The sequence below is a fragment of the Penaeus monodon genome, chromosome 4 (assembly GCF_015228065.2).
Source record: "Penaeus monodon isolate SGIC_2016 chromosome 4, NSTDA_Pmon_1, whole genome shotgun sequence".
In the NCBI taxonomy this organism is placed as follows: Eukaryota; Metazoa; Arthropoda; class Malacostraca; order Decapoda; family Penaeidae; genus Penaeus; species Penaeus monodon.
Window position 1 is genome coordinate 3,547,720 of NC_051389.1, and position 15,000 is coordinate 3,562,719.

Consider the following 15,000-nt stretch of genomic DNA (forward strand, 5'->3'; position numbering starts at 1 on the left):
TCTCATTAAATGACGATTTTTAAAGTGAAATACTTAAAAAATCTTCGTGTTAGGACAAGTACAATGGAAAAATTGCCGGTTATTGAAGTTAGTGAAGAAAATTTTGTTAGTGTTTTACCAGCTATAAGAGATGCGATCAGCAAAGCTTCATTTGTGGCCATTGATTGCGTGAGTATTTCATTACTGTGAACTTTATGTATTATTATTATTATATATTTTTTGCAAAATACATATATCTCTGAATCTGCAAATAAGTTACATTACATTAGCAACAAGTCAGGTTATGGATACTAAGTAAAGACATATACCCTCATGCTTGTACAAGTAATTAACCCAACCACCCCGGATTTATGTTCTGTCCCTTGTAGGTTTTTGTGAATTTTGTTACATACAGATGGCTCCACATGTGCTCAGCCTCCAAGGAGTCTATCATTAGGCCCTACTGACTGATCTTGATTTCCCCATTCCTTGAATTAGCGGGAAAATGTGTTTTTCCTTTTAATACAATTGATATCAATACTGTTATTATTGTTATTGATGTTATGATTATTAAAGTATTATTAAAATCTTGTTAACATTTAAGACAATGAAATAATGCAAAAGATCCTTTCCAAAAGTCAAGGAAAAGGGTAAACAGGTGAGAAAGGTAGGACTAATAAGTGACCCCTTGATGACTAAGCACTTGTAGAGCCATGTATGTGTGAATACAATAAATAAACCTGTGTTACAGTGGGCATGGCATGTATTCTTGCCAAACGAGCCGATTGGGTTTAAGTATACTCTAAATGAATAAAGACTGTAGTGAACTTGTAGCTTTTTCATTGAAGTTTTGAAATTTCTTTCAGGAACTCAGTGGCCTTGGACAGCGGAAGAAGATCAATTATCCAGAGATAGATTTCCGTTATCAGTATATGGCTGAAGTCGCACGCAAATATGCAGTTGTGTCTCTGGGTTTATCTTGTTTTACCTGCAAGTCAGTGAGCAATCTGAAAATTGAAAATAAAGAAGGTTAGATTTTTTGTGTGAAACTGATACTTTCAGTTTCCAATGAAAGCTTAATAGTGTAAGATATAGATTTTCCTTCTTTCCAGCTTTTAACTATTCATGAATTCATTGATGAGAGATTATGGAATATGAGAAAATATTGTGACATTGCTGTCTGTCATGAATGAGGGTTTAGTCATGGTATAGATGTATATGTTGCATGTGTCAGTCAACTTATTTTGCTTACAGGTATGTTTATAGTGTGATGCTTTTGCAAGAAAGGATGAAAAATGAGCAGTCAGCATTAATGTATGTCATTAATGTCAAGCAACTTAGTGCTCTATGTTGTGTGTGCTAAATAGTGTATTCTTGTTTGACCCTGGCTGTAAAAAAACAGCCCATCAAATGTAGGCTTGATGCCTCAATTTATCCAATTAGTCACACTGATTGTGCTGCAGCCAACAGCATAGAGTGAGATAATTGTATGTTTCCCATGTTTCTAAGTTTTCCCTAGAATAACTGAGTTCACATGCACCCTAACCTGTAGTTTGGTATGGCAATGGGAACTCTCTTCATGTGTGGGCTAACTCATCCTTCACAGCATTTTCACACAGCTGGTTGTGCTGAGAAACAGGCTTGTTATTGCACATTGTTACTGTGTGAGCTAGATTGGTTAGTTTGGCATTTTTATACAGTATTGGTTGTTTGTCCATCCCTATGTCTTTCATTACCAAAAGTAGGAATACTTGGGTAAACTTCTGCCAGCCAGATCTACTAACTGTGGTATGAGTGACACTGGATTCATAAAAATAAGAAAAAGGAAGAAATTCAGAAAAAAATGCATAAAAGATGTATAAAGTCTTTCTTCTACTGATTCATAAACAACAAAATGTTTTATGTGATATATTGTATTATGAATTTTTCAGTAAATATCTGCATCATTGGCATGCTTTTCAAATTAATATTTTTCACCTTTCAAACTAAACACATCACTTGGGGCTCCTTAACACAATGTCACTGGGCAAATGCTGAGCCCATTTTAGAAATTTTTTGTGAAATATATCTGCACATAGATGCTCTGCAAGTGGTTAGCCACAAAGGAGCCAATTAGTAGACTTTGTGACTTTGCCTGATTTCACCTTTCCTTGAATTTATGGAAAGAACTTTTTTTCACTAATCCTATGAATATTAATGGTGTTATTTTTATTATAGACATTATAATTACTATAATGTTATTGACATTAGTAACAGCAATATAAGATAAAGTAAAATATTTTTTTTTAATCAGGAAAGGGGTAAACAGGCGAGACAAATAGTACTTGATGACTTAGTACAAGTGTAGCCATCTATGGGTAAAAGCAATTAATAAAGTAAACTCACATACATGCCATGCCTGTTGGCTTTGGGTTAACATTTGCATTTTATTTACAGGGGGATGTGGACAAGTCCTTAGCCATGATTATCTAGTGCAGACTTTTAACTTCATCACATTATGTTCTGATGACTTCACCGTAGAGTGCAACTCATTCAAATTCCTTGAAAGACATGGCTTTGACTTCAACAAGTTATATGCCAAAGGACTGCAGTATTACAAAGGATGTGATAAAGAGGTATTTTGGAGTGCATAGTACCAGTATTTGTTTACCCTCAGTAAATATAAACTAAACATGTCAGATATAGTTTTTAGTATGGCCATAATTTCAGCATGTTTATTACCTTTACCAATTATTTGTAAGATAAGTGATTAGCTTTAATCAGATTAATCAGAGGTCTTTAAGCATTTTTTTTTTTCTTTCAGAAAGAGGAGAATCCAAATATTCGTCATGTATTGTCAAACATTCTAGAGCACAGAAAACCTGTTGTGGTTCACAATGGCCTTTTAGACTTGGTATATCTTTATCAAGCATTTTATGCAGAACTTCCCAAAAAGTCTGAAACCTTTGCAGCAGATCTGTCAGATATGTTCCCATGTGGAGTGTATGATACAAAGTATATAGCAGAGTTCCATCAGTCTGTGCCTGCAACATATCTGGAGTATCTGTACACAAAAATGTAAGTACAAATATTTGTCTTAGAAATTGCAAAGATTAGATGTGTTGTGTAAATTGCCCCAACCAATCCAAATGTGTCTTGGCTTATCCCATTGGTGTCAGGAGTGCATGTGTATGTGCATTGTTTGTTGTGGTTTTCTTTTATTAATATTGTTTACACAGAAGCAGACAAGTCTTCCAGTAGTCATTTACTAGACCTACCTGCTTGATCACATTACATCACTTCTTTCCAATCACAATGCTCTTTGTTCCTGACTTGAATAGAATAGGTACACTCTGACAGTCAACACACAATCATTCTTGGTGTAGGTTGGCCAAGCTGTAGTGGGCTTGGACCTAAGTTCAGATGCCAAAAATTCCTAATCACATACTTACCAGATACATAAGAAATGAGCACAGCATAGTATATTTGGAGTCTAAGTATAATTAAGCCATCTGTTATTATGATACAGGGTTATGTGCATGTGAATTGTGAATTGTTTCTTCTGAATTTATGATGGATGGAACCCATGTAAATCATGTAGTCAACTTAATCCATATCATCATTCCCTATGTGTGCAGATGACTGGATAGGCAAATATTGCATCATTGTATGTCAGCATGAGATAAAAGGATTTGCAGTGGGCTTGATTGGCCATTTGTCAAATTTCCATCATATGAAAGGGATGTTACAGCAGTCAGTGAAGATAAGGAGTGACATCTTCCTACTTGTTTACATTTGTGAAACTTATTGTATAATGAAAAAAAAAAAAATGTGTGAGGCTACTGCGAGTTGGAAGGATGAACCGAAATGTCTAAAATAAACTGAAGTCCATTGATAATCTTGTGTTCCCTTTTTTAATGTAAATACTCACTAATGACACAGGGGAGTGCTGTACCTATATGTCACTGGATGATGCACAATCTTGGTTTGATATGTAGATGTGCAACATATACATAATGATCTTTAAATGTATTGCCAAAGTGAAATATCTTTGGGCCTTTCCATGGCTGTCAGCCCAGTGCTGCAAATATTTAGGCGTATGTTTACTATCAGTTTCATTTTTTAAGAACACTAATGTGTGCATAGCTGGAGCATTTAACAGTTTCCATTAATCTCTGACAATATCTAACTTTTACACAAACCAAAAAACAGCTTTGTAAGAAGGTTGATAATATTCTCCAAGCAACATAGAAGATGATGAAAAAGACCATACCAGTTTAAGACTGAAAGTGGTCTTCATTAATGGCTCAGTTTATATTTGTTATATATATGTGTTAAGTTCATATAGCTAAGCTAAGCAAGTATCTTGTTTTACTTGCTTGGATTTACCACTAGTGAATTCTTGTAATTTCATATTAATAAATTCACTGGTTTAAGTATTCATTTATTACCATACGTTTTTTATGTGTATTAACAAGATCATATTTTTGTTTTAGTCAAGACTGTTGCATCCAACATCTGGTTAGTCACATATTCTGTAGATTGCACAGTATATTGTCTTTAAACTTAGATCTCAACTGTTTCATATTTTATATTGGCTAGAGTAGTTGCATTAATTAAGAATCTGTATATTAACTTGAAGCCTCCGTCAAGAACATTTACTTTCACTCAGTATTCTAAGTAACTTTACCCATTCTTACAGGCAGTTGAAGAATGCTCACAGAGAAGTTTCAGAGAAGTGGCACGTTAGGGTAACTTTCCCCCCTTACCCAAGCAACCTGGCCAACATAGACTGGTACCCATACTTACAGATCCATTCATATGATGCCAAGAATGATGACGATGGCCTAGAAGTTTGTGATACATATGCCGTAAGTATATCCAACAGGATAGAATTTTCTGTTGGTAACTGAATTTATCGTCTTCATAGTAGGGGGTATGTTTTCATAAAATTACTCAGATTTCATTGAATAAATAAGTAGTTTTGGGGGTTTGCAATACAGCTAAAAATTCCACTGGGGACACCAGTACCCCTCACCCAGTGTGTAAGTTACTGTTATTTATTTTTTCCACTTTTTAACTGTTTCCCATTGCATTTTTCCTTTTCTAGGCCTAAAAAAGTGATGTTTTATTATTTTTTTAAAGCTAAGAATAGTGTTTTTGATTATACAGGTTCAAACACACTAGTTCAGAAAGTAACAAATTTTCCTAACCAAAGAAGTTTACTATAAAAAAAAAATGTAAAATAGTTCATAAACTGTACTGTATTACTGATACTCATACAACTTACTTAGTCATACACTGGTGCAGACCTACGGGGCTTTATTGTTTTGATTACAATCTGTATTACTTAGAAGTCAGAAATGGAAGTGTAATTGGGGAAAAAACTATTAGTAATCTAAAGAAATATAGCTGTATCCACCTTTCGAAATCAGTCATTGTTAACCCATTCAGGCCAGGGCTGAACATTTGCTTTTCCACCAGGAAACTGTAGGAGTAGTTCCATTGGCATGTGGTTAAAGAAAACAAAATGAGGAGGTGGTAGTGCCACAGCTAGCCAAACAGTAATCATGCAAACTAATGACTGCAACTTAAGTCCTCAACCATCAAAGTTGGCAAACCAGTAAATGTTGGACTATTGAAATTTAGCCTGTACTACAAAAATCATTTTGAAAAGAACTTGCTTAAACCTTACTAATGCCATGGTGATCAATTTTTGTAAACTTAACGCAATGTATAAATAATGTTCACTGTAGTTATGTTTTGTAAAATATCTCAACAGATAGATGGCTAAACAAATGCTCAGCCCAGAAGGAGTCAGTATTTCCCCTTTCGTTGAGTTTTAATTTTTTTTTTTATTCTAATGTTGTTAATATTGATTTTTTTTATTATTCTTATTATTAACCCATTGCCGACGGGTGGCATGTACGTACATGCCATGGCATGGTGGGGACCATCTGCCGGGGGCACGTACGCACATGCCATAGAGTATGCATGGACATGCCATGAGTTTTTTTTTGTTACAATCACGGCAAAAGATTATTTTTTTGCCAGTGAAAGTGTGATTAAGTCGGTTCTAACACTTTCTCATTTTTACCATGCAACAAACAAAAAAAATGCAACAAACCGACAATTTCAACTCCATGATGCCACACACTGCTTATTTTATTCAGACTATAGACCGAATAATGATCAACAATGGAGTTTATATAACAACAAAAATACCCTTCAGTCTCGATTTATCAGGAAGTTTGGCAAGTAGAGACTGTAAAAAATAATGAAAATTGAAAATACAACATATCTTCGTAGTATTACGAAGAAACGGCATGGGATGCTGGTATTTGGCATGAGTGGTCGCGCATGCTCGGGCGACGATATAAGCCCCCGGCAGCAAGGCCCGGGCCACTATGAATGCTACCCGTCAATTATAGGTTAATATTAGAGACATTATAATTATTATAATGTTATTCACATAACTAATAGCAATATAAAATTAAAGGGAATGTTTCTGAAAATCAAGGAAAAAAGGTACAAAGGTGATATAACTAATGCGAGTAATCGACTCCTTGGTGATTAAACACTTGTGGAGCCATCTAATGTAAAGACAATTAATACACTAAACTGAAAGTGGAAATAGCATGTATGGTACATGCCTTCCCCAGTGGCATCGGATTAACCAATACCCAGGTATGCTGTAGCACTTACAACTACACCACAGTGAAAAACAGATTTTTAAATTAGTAGACACTAATGTGTAATAATGAGATTGGCATTTATATAAACCATGCACTAGCATGTTTTACTGAATCATTGATTAATACTATGTGAATGTATTTGCTCTCATTGAACTTTACAGGCTATCAGGAACATTAAGTGTGCCACTCCCAACAAATGAAGACTATAAAACTAACAATGTATCATGGCTGATTTACATATTAAAAACAAACATATAGGTATTATACACTTTAATATAGTTAATTTTATTTATCTTTCCAGTATCATGGATGGTGCTCAAAAGGTAGTGAATGTGGAAACAGCCATAATATAAATAAAATAGTCAAACAACTTCAACCTAAGGCTGCTAAGAAGAGTAGTTCAACTGGCAGAAAATACAGTGGGCCAAAGACAGGGTCGCTGGTGCACATAATACAGCAGGCTGCTCGGAAAGAAGAAATGGAGAACAACAAAAGAACAAATGAAGACCTCGAACCAGACAGGAAGAAAAATAAAATCTCCAGTGTCAGATCAGGAAGTATGAAGAATGGAAATGAATCATGCCAAGAACATAATAGTGACTCCAAATCCAGTGGAATAAATAACCAAAATAGCAAAAATGCAGGAAGTCATAAAGCAGGATATGACGCCTTCATGACTGGATTCATATTTGCATCGTATGTAGCAGAAAAGGGAGTGTTAAGCACTAAAAATATCAGTTACACAGCTGACAGTTTAGGTCTTAGTGAGGAAAATAATAAGATGTATTTGGTTGGAAAAAATATCCCTTTTCTGATAAGAACTAGTGCATATGCAAACATGTCTACAAATCACATGTCAAAAATTGCAAAGATAAGAAATGACTGCACAAGATGAAGTTATCAATATAAAAAACAAAAAACAAAAAAACAAAATTTACTACTGTTTTATTATTATTTTTCTTTGAAATACTTTTATTGGAAGCTTTTGCCCATGTGTAACATATCATACCTACTTATTTTCAGTTTCTGTTATTAATATAAAAGTGGAAGGTGAAAAAAATACATGCTGAATAAAAAACATATATTCTACTATTTTGTAAAAGAAAGTGAAGGGTAGGATTGGTACATATTACCAGACTATTTACTTTAATTGGGGTAAATATGCTTCTGATTACTGAAAGTCAGAATTAGTTTACTTTTATATTGAGAATTTAGCATGCAATTTATCAGATCACCGAGATAAGCTTTTATATCAGTGTGTGATACATATACAGTTTATCATGTTAAATTTCTATTGAAATAAGAAAATTTAAATGTTCATGAAAATTTTGCTTAGAACACTGAACACAGGAAAGTGTAACATCTATTGGGATATATGCAGAGGTATATTAAATGTTGCTGCTGCTGTTGCTATAAAAAAAAGCTGGTCAACAACCAGAAAATAGTTTATGTGACATCTAGAAATACAAAGGTTAAAAAAATAAGACCACCCAATTTGTAATAAGAAATCTTTAAATGTTTAAAGGTTGCCAGTGAATGAAAGAGCAATGGGGCAAGCATTACAGAGCATAACATAGTATTGTATATGACCTAAGGCTCCTCATCACCCAAACTTTGGTTTCATTTAAGCAGAAAGACTTGCACACAATCTAAACCTCCGTCACCATAGTTGGCAATAGTGGAAACTCATCTTATCTGTCTTGGATGGAAATGTGTACAGAGTGGAAGGTTCTCATATTACTTCTGTGGTTAGAATAGTGTGTCATAAATATGTGGTGTCAATAAGGTCATCAGTGTAATAAATACTATAGTAAAAAAGTCAGAAATTTACAAAAGTGAAAAATCTATTGTTTAAAAAAAGAAAAAAAGAAGAAGAAAAGGAAGTTTACTGTACATAAAGCTCTATTTCAAACTGGCATGTAGTACTATAGCTTCAGTATAAATGTCAGATAAGATCCAAGAAAATGTATTTACTTTTATAAGACAAAGAATTTAGTGCAGTCTGACTTAGAGAAGTTAATACTTACTGCACTCATTACTTCTTGTATGTACTCCCTAGACGAGAAAATTAAGTAAAATATTCCTGATTTAATGGACCAATATTCATAATTATGCTGCCCTATTCTTTAGCATGATATCCCATTTTTTTTCTTTTATTAAAATAAATAATAACTAATAATGTAAATGAATGTTAATATTCCTGAAGATTAAAAAAAAAGGATAAACAAATCTTTAGTATTGTATTTTTTTTTATTCAGAATGTCAAATATTACTAATTTATGCTTTAAATCACTGTTTTATATGATTTTATATAAATCAAACCAATCAAGATTACCAGATGCTAGACAGAGCATCTGTTATATAAAATAAATTATGCAAACTTATTATTTTTTTAAAAAAATAATAAAATAAATAAATAAATTATCAAACAAAAATATGTTCAAATGGGAGCATATATCACACTCACATAATTATTCATTCTTGCTTATCTTCTTGTCAAAATGTACCTTTGTAACAATGTCCTTTATTACTATATCCATACACATATTAACTTTTAATGTAAAGAATAATCTGTGCAAAATACAATTTTATTTGTCTTCTGGAAGTAATATATCATTGAATTTACTCAGATTTAGCATTCATATCCATTTTTAAAAGAATATAGGAATGTAAGGCACAGGTTATGCATATTATAACATAAATGTGTCCTTATGCTAGTGATGTCAAACAATTGAGCAGTGAGACACCATGATGAACAATTTTTTATGAATTATGAAAAACATTTATTCTCAGCTAAAAGCTGACTTATCATATTTTATTTCCTTAAAGTATAAAAAAAACTTTTGCAGTCTTGAGCAGCAAATCAACTTTAAAATAAAATGTAAATCTGCCTGCAAAGGATTTTAGTGAAGTGAAATGGGGGGGGGGGGTACTGTCCCAAGAACACTTTTAAATCCAGTAGGTTTAGTTTAGTAAAGGTTTATCTGACCACTTGTAATGGTCAAGTTGTAAGCATTCACTGTACCTACTTATACTTATCCCAACAAATTGTGTGGTATTTTATTATGAACATTCGTATACTTTTTTCATATCAGAGAAACCGAATCATAAAGATCTATTTTACTGAAATAAGTTGCACTGTAAAGTATAAACTTTATTTTAATTTATAACATTAATATTTTGGATAAATAAATGCTGAAAAATACCCTCAATGTGTGCAAACTTCAATTCATATTTTCTCCATTCTAGTATGGTGCGGGAATAACTTACAGACTGTGTATTTGGGGTGGGAGTGCTGGTAGAGAAAGCATCAGGTTGCACAGCAGGTGTAAGACATTTCTGAAGATGTAATCAAAACCAGGCAAATACATCTCTTGCAATGTGAAGATGGTAATTCTCATTCATACCTTTTCTACTCTTATGACTATTTTGGTGTACCATGGGTCAGCCTCCCTGAGCTTTTTTACACACTTTAAAACTATATTCCTTTTTGAAGTAACTTTATGCAACACTGAAAGAAATTTATCATGAAAAAAATTATAATTACATATCCATTTTTCCATTTAGAAGAAATGTTTTGCTCCTCACTTGCTTTAATATATTTTATGATTCACTTTTCATAGATTTTCATAAGTTTGGAAGAATAAAATAGGCTATGAATAAACATTATCCAGTAACAGAGTAAAAATATAAATTAATTAAACAATGGACATTGTCAAATTTTATTAACATTTCTTGCATAAAACACTTTATGAAAACCTGTAAAAATACACTTTCAACTTAAATCAACAACAATCACAAAAATCACATTCACTTCCTGGATAATGCTATGGACAATTATTCATATTTGTCATTAATAAACTGGGTAAGAAGAATCTATCTTGTTGGCCCAAGCTGTAAGCCCTCCTATGATATCTTTGACTTCATATTCTTCTCCTAACAACTGTGACAGCTCTAAAACTGCCTTTTGTGAATCATTACCTCGCCGACATATGCAAAACACTTTCTTGGTTCCTTGACTTGCCAAATTGTTCTGGATGATATCACGGCTCTTCTCCTTCTCTATTTGACTCATTGGAATGTTAACGCTGTTTGGTAATGCACAAATTTCTTGCTCGACTGGTAATCTTGTGTCAATAAGTATGTGTGGGGTCTTAGAATCCCTGAGTGATTTATACTCCTCTACTGTAATTCTCTTTTCTCTGCCAAGAAGGCTCAGGCCTGTATCCTTGTCTGTTGCTGCTGCTCCGCAAAACTGTTCATAATCTATTAGTTTAGTGATGGTAGGATTATCACCACATACTTCACAGGTACTTTTGTGACCACGCAGTTTTACAGTCCTGAATGTACCATACAAGCCATCGAAAAGGAGGAGACTTTGAGATAATGGTGATCCAATGTTGGTAATAATCTTAATAGCTTCAAGGGCCTGTAGACAACCAATTGTTCCTGGTACTGCACCTAAAACTCCTCCATCTGAACAATTGGTTACAGTTTCTGGCGGTGGTGGTTTTGGATGAAGGCAACGATAACATGGGCCACCTTTGTAGTGGTAAACTGTCAACTGTCCTTCATATCTTAAGGCTGATCCAGACACAAGAGGTTTGTCTGCCATGACACAAGCATCATTAAGTAGGTATCGTGTGGCAACATTGTCTGTACAATCAAGAATGAGATCATATCTCGATATTAACTGTAATGCTACTTCACTTGATAGCACAAAGTCATAAGGTAACACTTCAACATCTTTATTTAGTGCATTAATAGATTGTGCTATAGAAATGGCTTTGGGTACACCAATCCGTTCTTCTGTGTGCAGCACTTGCCTGTGAAGGTTGCTTATTTCTATAACATCATAATCAAGCAATCCAATGCGCCCCACACCAGCCGCAGCGAGATAGATAGCTGCTGGACAACCTAAACCACCACAACCAACAATCAGAACAGAAGAACTTAGCAATTTCTTTTGTCCCTTTGGTCCAAGTTCTGGTAGGATCAACTGACGAGAATACCGGGCAATACCTTTATTATCGAGTTCAGCATTTGTCCTCGGCAAACTGTGATGTGGGAGATCTTTTAGTGTAACTACGTCAAAATCTTCATCAGAATTTTTACTTTCCTTCTTAAGCTGCTCCTTTAAAGCCTGGATTTCAAGTTCCTTTCTTCTGAGCTCTTCCAATAACTCTTCTTTTGTTCTGTCATCCATTTCTGAAAAATATACATTTCTACATTAGTAGCTAATTAAAGCATAGAAGAAATTGCTATATTGTTAAATGCAAGCCAAATACATTTTGTTTTTTCTTTTGCTATTATGTTAATCACTAGAAAGATTGAATCCTACTGATATTCTGGATACTGAGCTAAGAACATGTAGATATCTATTTTTATATTTAAACGGGTAAAAGAAAAAAATGAGAGACAGACTAATGCAAAAGATCAATGGTTACTACCCTGAGTCACTAATATTTGACATATATATGCTCCTACATGAACTTATTCTTCCTTTTAAAAGCTATAGTTCAAAAAGCATTAGGCCAAGAGTGATGATACTCAATATGTAATCTGTATGACTGAGGGAGCTACATTAATTTAATAGAATATCTAAGAAATTGGCAATATTTCTGTGTTACTTAATCACTCATGGGTAATAACGTAACTCACGAAGGCATGAATGATACAACTCATTATTATATATAAAAATCAGGTAACTACAGAGACATCGTTAGCTTTGGATAACAATAAAATTAGTTAATAAGAAAGGTTGCAAATTTTTCATGAAAATCTGCTGACAACATGATCTGGATTATCTTAATGAATAAAGCTTGAAATTAAGGAATGTGTATGTTTTTCTTTTCAAACAATAATAGTGTGTAGTGTGATACCAATGTTTTTCCAACCAATTTCTTTATTATCCTTCATGACCTTTCCAATTATTAAGATCAATATGACTGATAATATACTGCAAATGATATCTAAAAGTTTATAAAAACATTTATGTATATAGGACCTAAGTTTGTCACAGCAATGTTGGTGACCATATGTGATAATACCATAATTGATATCAATAGCACTACAATTTACAAATACTAAAATGAAAATAAGATTATTCCAAGTACACTTTAATTATCTGAGTCAAGTTCAACAATATAAATTGATCATCACAAAAATTATAACATTAATTGTTATTAATTTGGTAAATCTTATTTGGGTTTCTTTGCCAGTACTAACAATACTGGTAATGATCGACTGCTTATGATGTGCACATATGAATACATACTAAGTGTAAAATACCCTTCAATACTATTGTTAATAAAGTTTTATAATTTTCTTTTAGAAATGTTGGAGTTTCACTGATAAAATATCCAATGGTACACATTTTCTATAACATGGAAAATTAGAGTAACTGCAAAAAACCTTTGCACCAAACTTTAGCTATCAAACTTTCTCTTAAAAAACAGATCAGTATGATGATCAAATCTACTATATTTTTTGAAAGAAAATACAACCAATCAGAGCCATTTGCTCCACTAAAATATTCTCAAACCATGACAAACTCCACAGTACAGGAAGTTAATCTACTATATTGTTTCTGAAAGAAAATACAACCAATTTAAGCCATTTTCTCCAATAAAATATCCCCTACATTGATGTAGGCTTGTCAAACCCGACATACTCTGCAAGGACATATTTCCTTTACAGAATGGTTTGCAAACACATCAATGTGCTTACATGACGCCACTAAGCCTTACTTCTTTAGTCTCCTTTAGTCCAAGAGGAAAACTTCTTAGTAAAATTCTGTGCATTCAATTGGTGGGGAGTGGCTTATTTGCAGTGCTGTTATTCATTTACTGTAGACCTTGTTTACAGCTGGTGTCACACTGTTTCTTTTCAAGAGTTTAGTGTGACTTAATTTTTAAGTTTGGAGCCAGTGAGATGTGGATATTTTAGTAAATTATGCTTGATAAGCTTATCTGTAGTCAGATATCTGGCAAAGCTGACCACCAGTGGGTTTATGCTTGAGATTTTAATCGTCACTGGGGAGACTGGGAGCAGCAGAAACTGATACATGATTGTTGACTAAGCAGGGCCACTGTATATAGACAGCCCTTTTATTGGTAGACTCTCATGCCTCTGGATCAAAATCCTGGTCTTTTCTTCATTTGAAATGTATGAACCAGGCATCTTAAAATCTATGAAAGAAATTAATGTGAAATAAACAAACAACTCCAAAATCAAAGGTATTGTTGGCTGGAGCTACCCTGTATAAATATTTGGTAATAACTGAAATGGCACAGAACGTTTTAATACTTCCCACCATGGATCCCCTTACTATAGATTCAGCAGTGGCAGGTGCTTTCCCCCCCATACAGTAATTTTTGCAAACAATCTGTCAACTTCAGGACCAAAGCTTTTTTAAGTGAATGAATATACACAAAATTAATGGTTTGAATATTAATATTGATCTTAGAAGTGCTGTGTTTTGCTTCTTCAAACAATATGACAATATAGCCTTGGCAGAGCTGTTGGTGTTGATGGGGTAGCAAAAACATTATCATGTGGATTGTCTGCTCATGGTGTTAAGTTTTGGGCAACCTTTAGCTCAATGGAAAATATAAGATATTTACTTTAAAAGACCTGTAAGTGTGCTAATAGTGACAGCAAAGTGTTATATATGTAATATTGACAATATTACATGTATATTTATTTAATATACATTATATAATATTATTATCATATAATAATTATAATATTATATATATATATATATATAATATATATATATAAATATATATATATATATATATATATATATATATATATATATATATATATATATATATATATATATAATATATATATATATATATATATTATTTTGCAAATTCTGACATGGGAACTCAAAAGTCTCAACATCTACCAATGGCCTGAAAATGTATCTACCTGTTTCTCCCTTTCATAATACCAGGTCCCCTGTCACTTTATCCTCCATTTACCATATTGTTAAGTTGCATTAATGACCACCACTTTTCAGACTAAATAAAACAAAAAAAATATAAATATGGTGCAAAACAGGAGCAGCTGTGTGAAACCTCCCCTTCCAATACACAGCCTATCCATCATCAAGATGGATAGGCTGTGAGTCACCTCATTGCCACTCCATTGGAAACTAGGTACCTTGCAATCCTAGGCTGAACTTAGGAGGTTCTTAGGACAGTAGGAGTCATGGCCCACCGGGGTGTGGACTACTCCTGTACCCTTGCCCCCTGGGGTTAATGGGTGGTTGTGGGGAGGTGGGCCTTGCCAGTTCTCCTCCCCAAGAGAACCCAACTGGCAATGAGTCATATAG

The 15,000-nt window shown here is 33.5% G+C and overlaps 2 protein-coding genes across 3 annotated transcripts in view; one reads left to right on the plus strand and one right to left on the minus strand.

Annotated features, from left to right (window-relative positions):
* Nucleotides 1-10,039, plus strand: part of LOC119568588 (target of EGR1 protein 1-like) — a 10,381-nt gene extending 342 nt beyond the window's left edge. The window contains exons 1-6 of the mRNA XM_037917133.1: nt 1-168; nt 846-1,008; nt 2,416-2,594; nt 2,783-3,036; nt 4,661-4,829; nt 6,955-10,039. The exon at nt 1-168 is cut by the window's left edge and continues 342 nt beyond it. Of these exons, the coding sequence (XP_037773061.1) occupies nt 10-168; nt 846-1,008; nt 2,416-2,594; nt 2,783-3,036; nt 4,661-4,829; nt 6,955-7,548 (1,518 nt within the window). The 5' untranslated portion in view covers nt 1-9 and the 3' untranslated portion in view covers nt 7,549-10,039. The remainder of the gene's footprint in view (nt 169-845; nt 1,009-2,415; nt 2,595-2,782; nt 3,037-4,660; nt 4,830-6,954) is intronic.
* A 322-nt stretch (nt 10,040-10,361) lies between these two features.
* The window catches only part of LOC119568597 (adenylyltransferase and sulfurtransferase MOCS3-like), a 7,974-nt gene continuing 3,335 nt past the window's right edge, over nt 10,362-15,000 (minus strand). Inside the window, exon 2 of one of the 2 annotated variants that reach the window (XM_037917144.1) lies at nt 10,362-11,864. In XM_037917144.1, coding sequence (XP_037773072.1) covers nt 10,507-11,859 — 1,353 coding nt within the window. In that variant the 5' untranslated portion in view covers nt 11,860-11,864 and the 3' untranslated portion in view covers nt 10,362-10,506. The remainder of the gene's footprint in view (nt 11,865-15,000) is intronic. The other variant, XM_037917139.1, reaches the window with a different exon arrangement.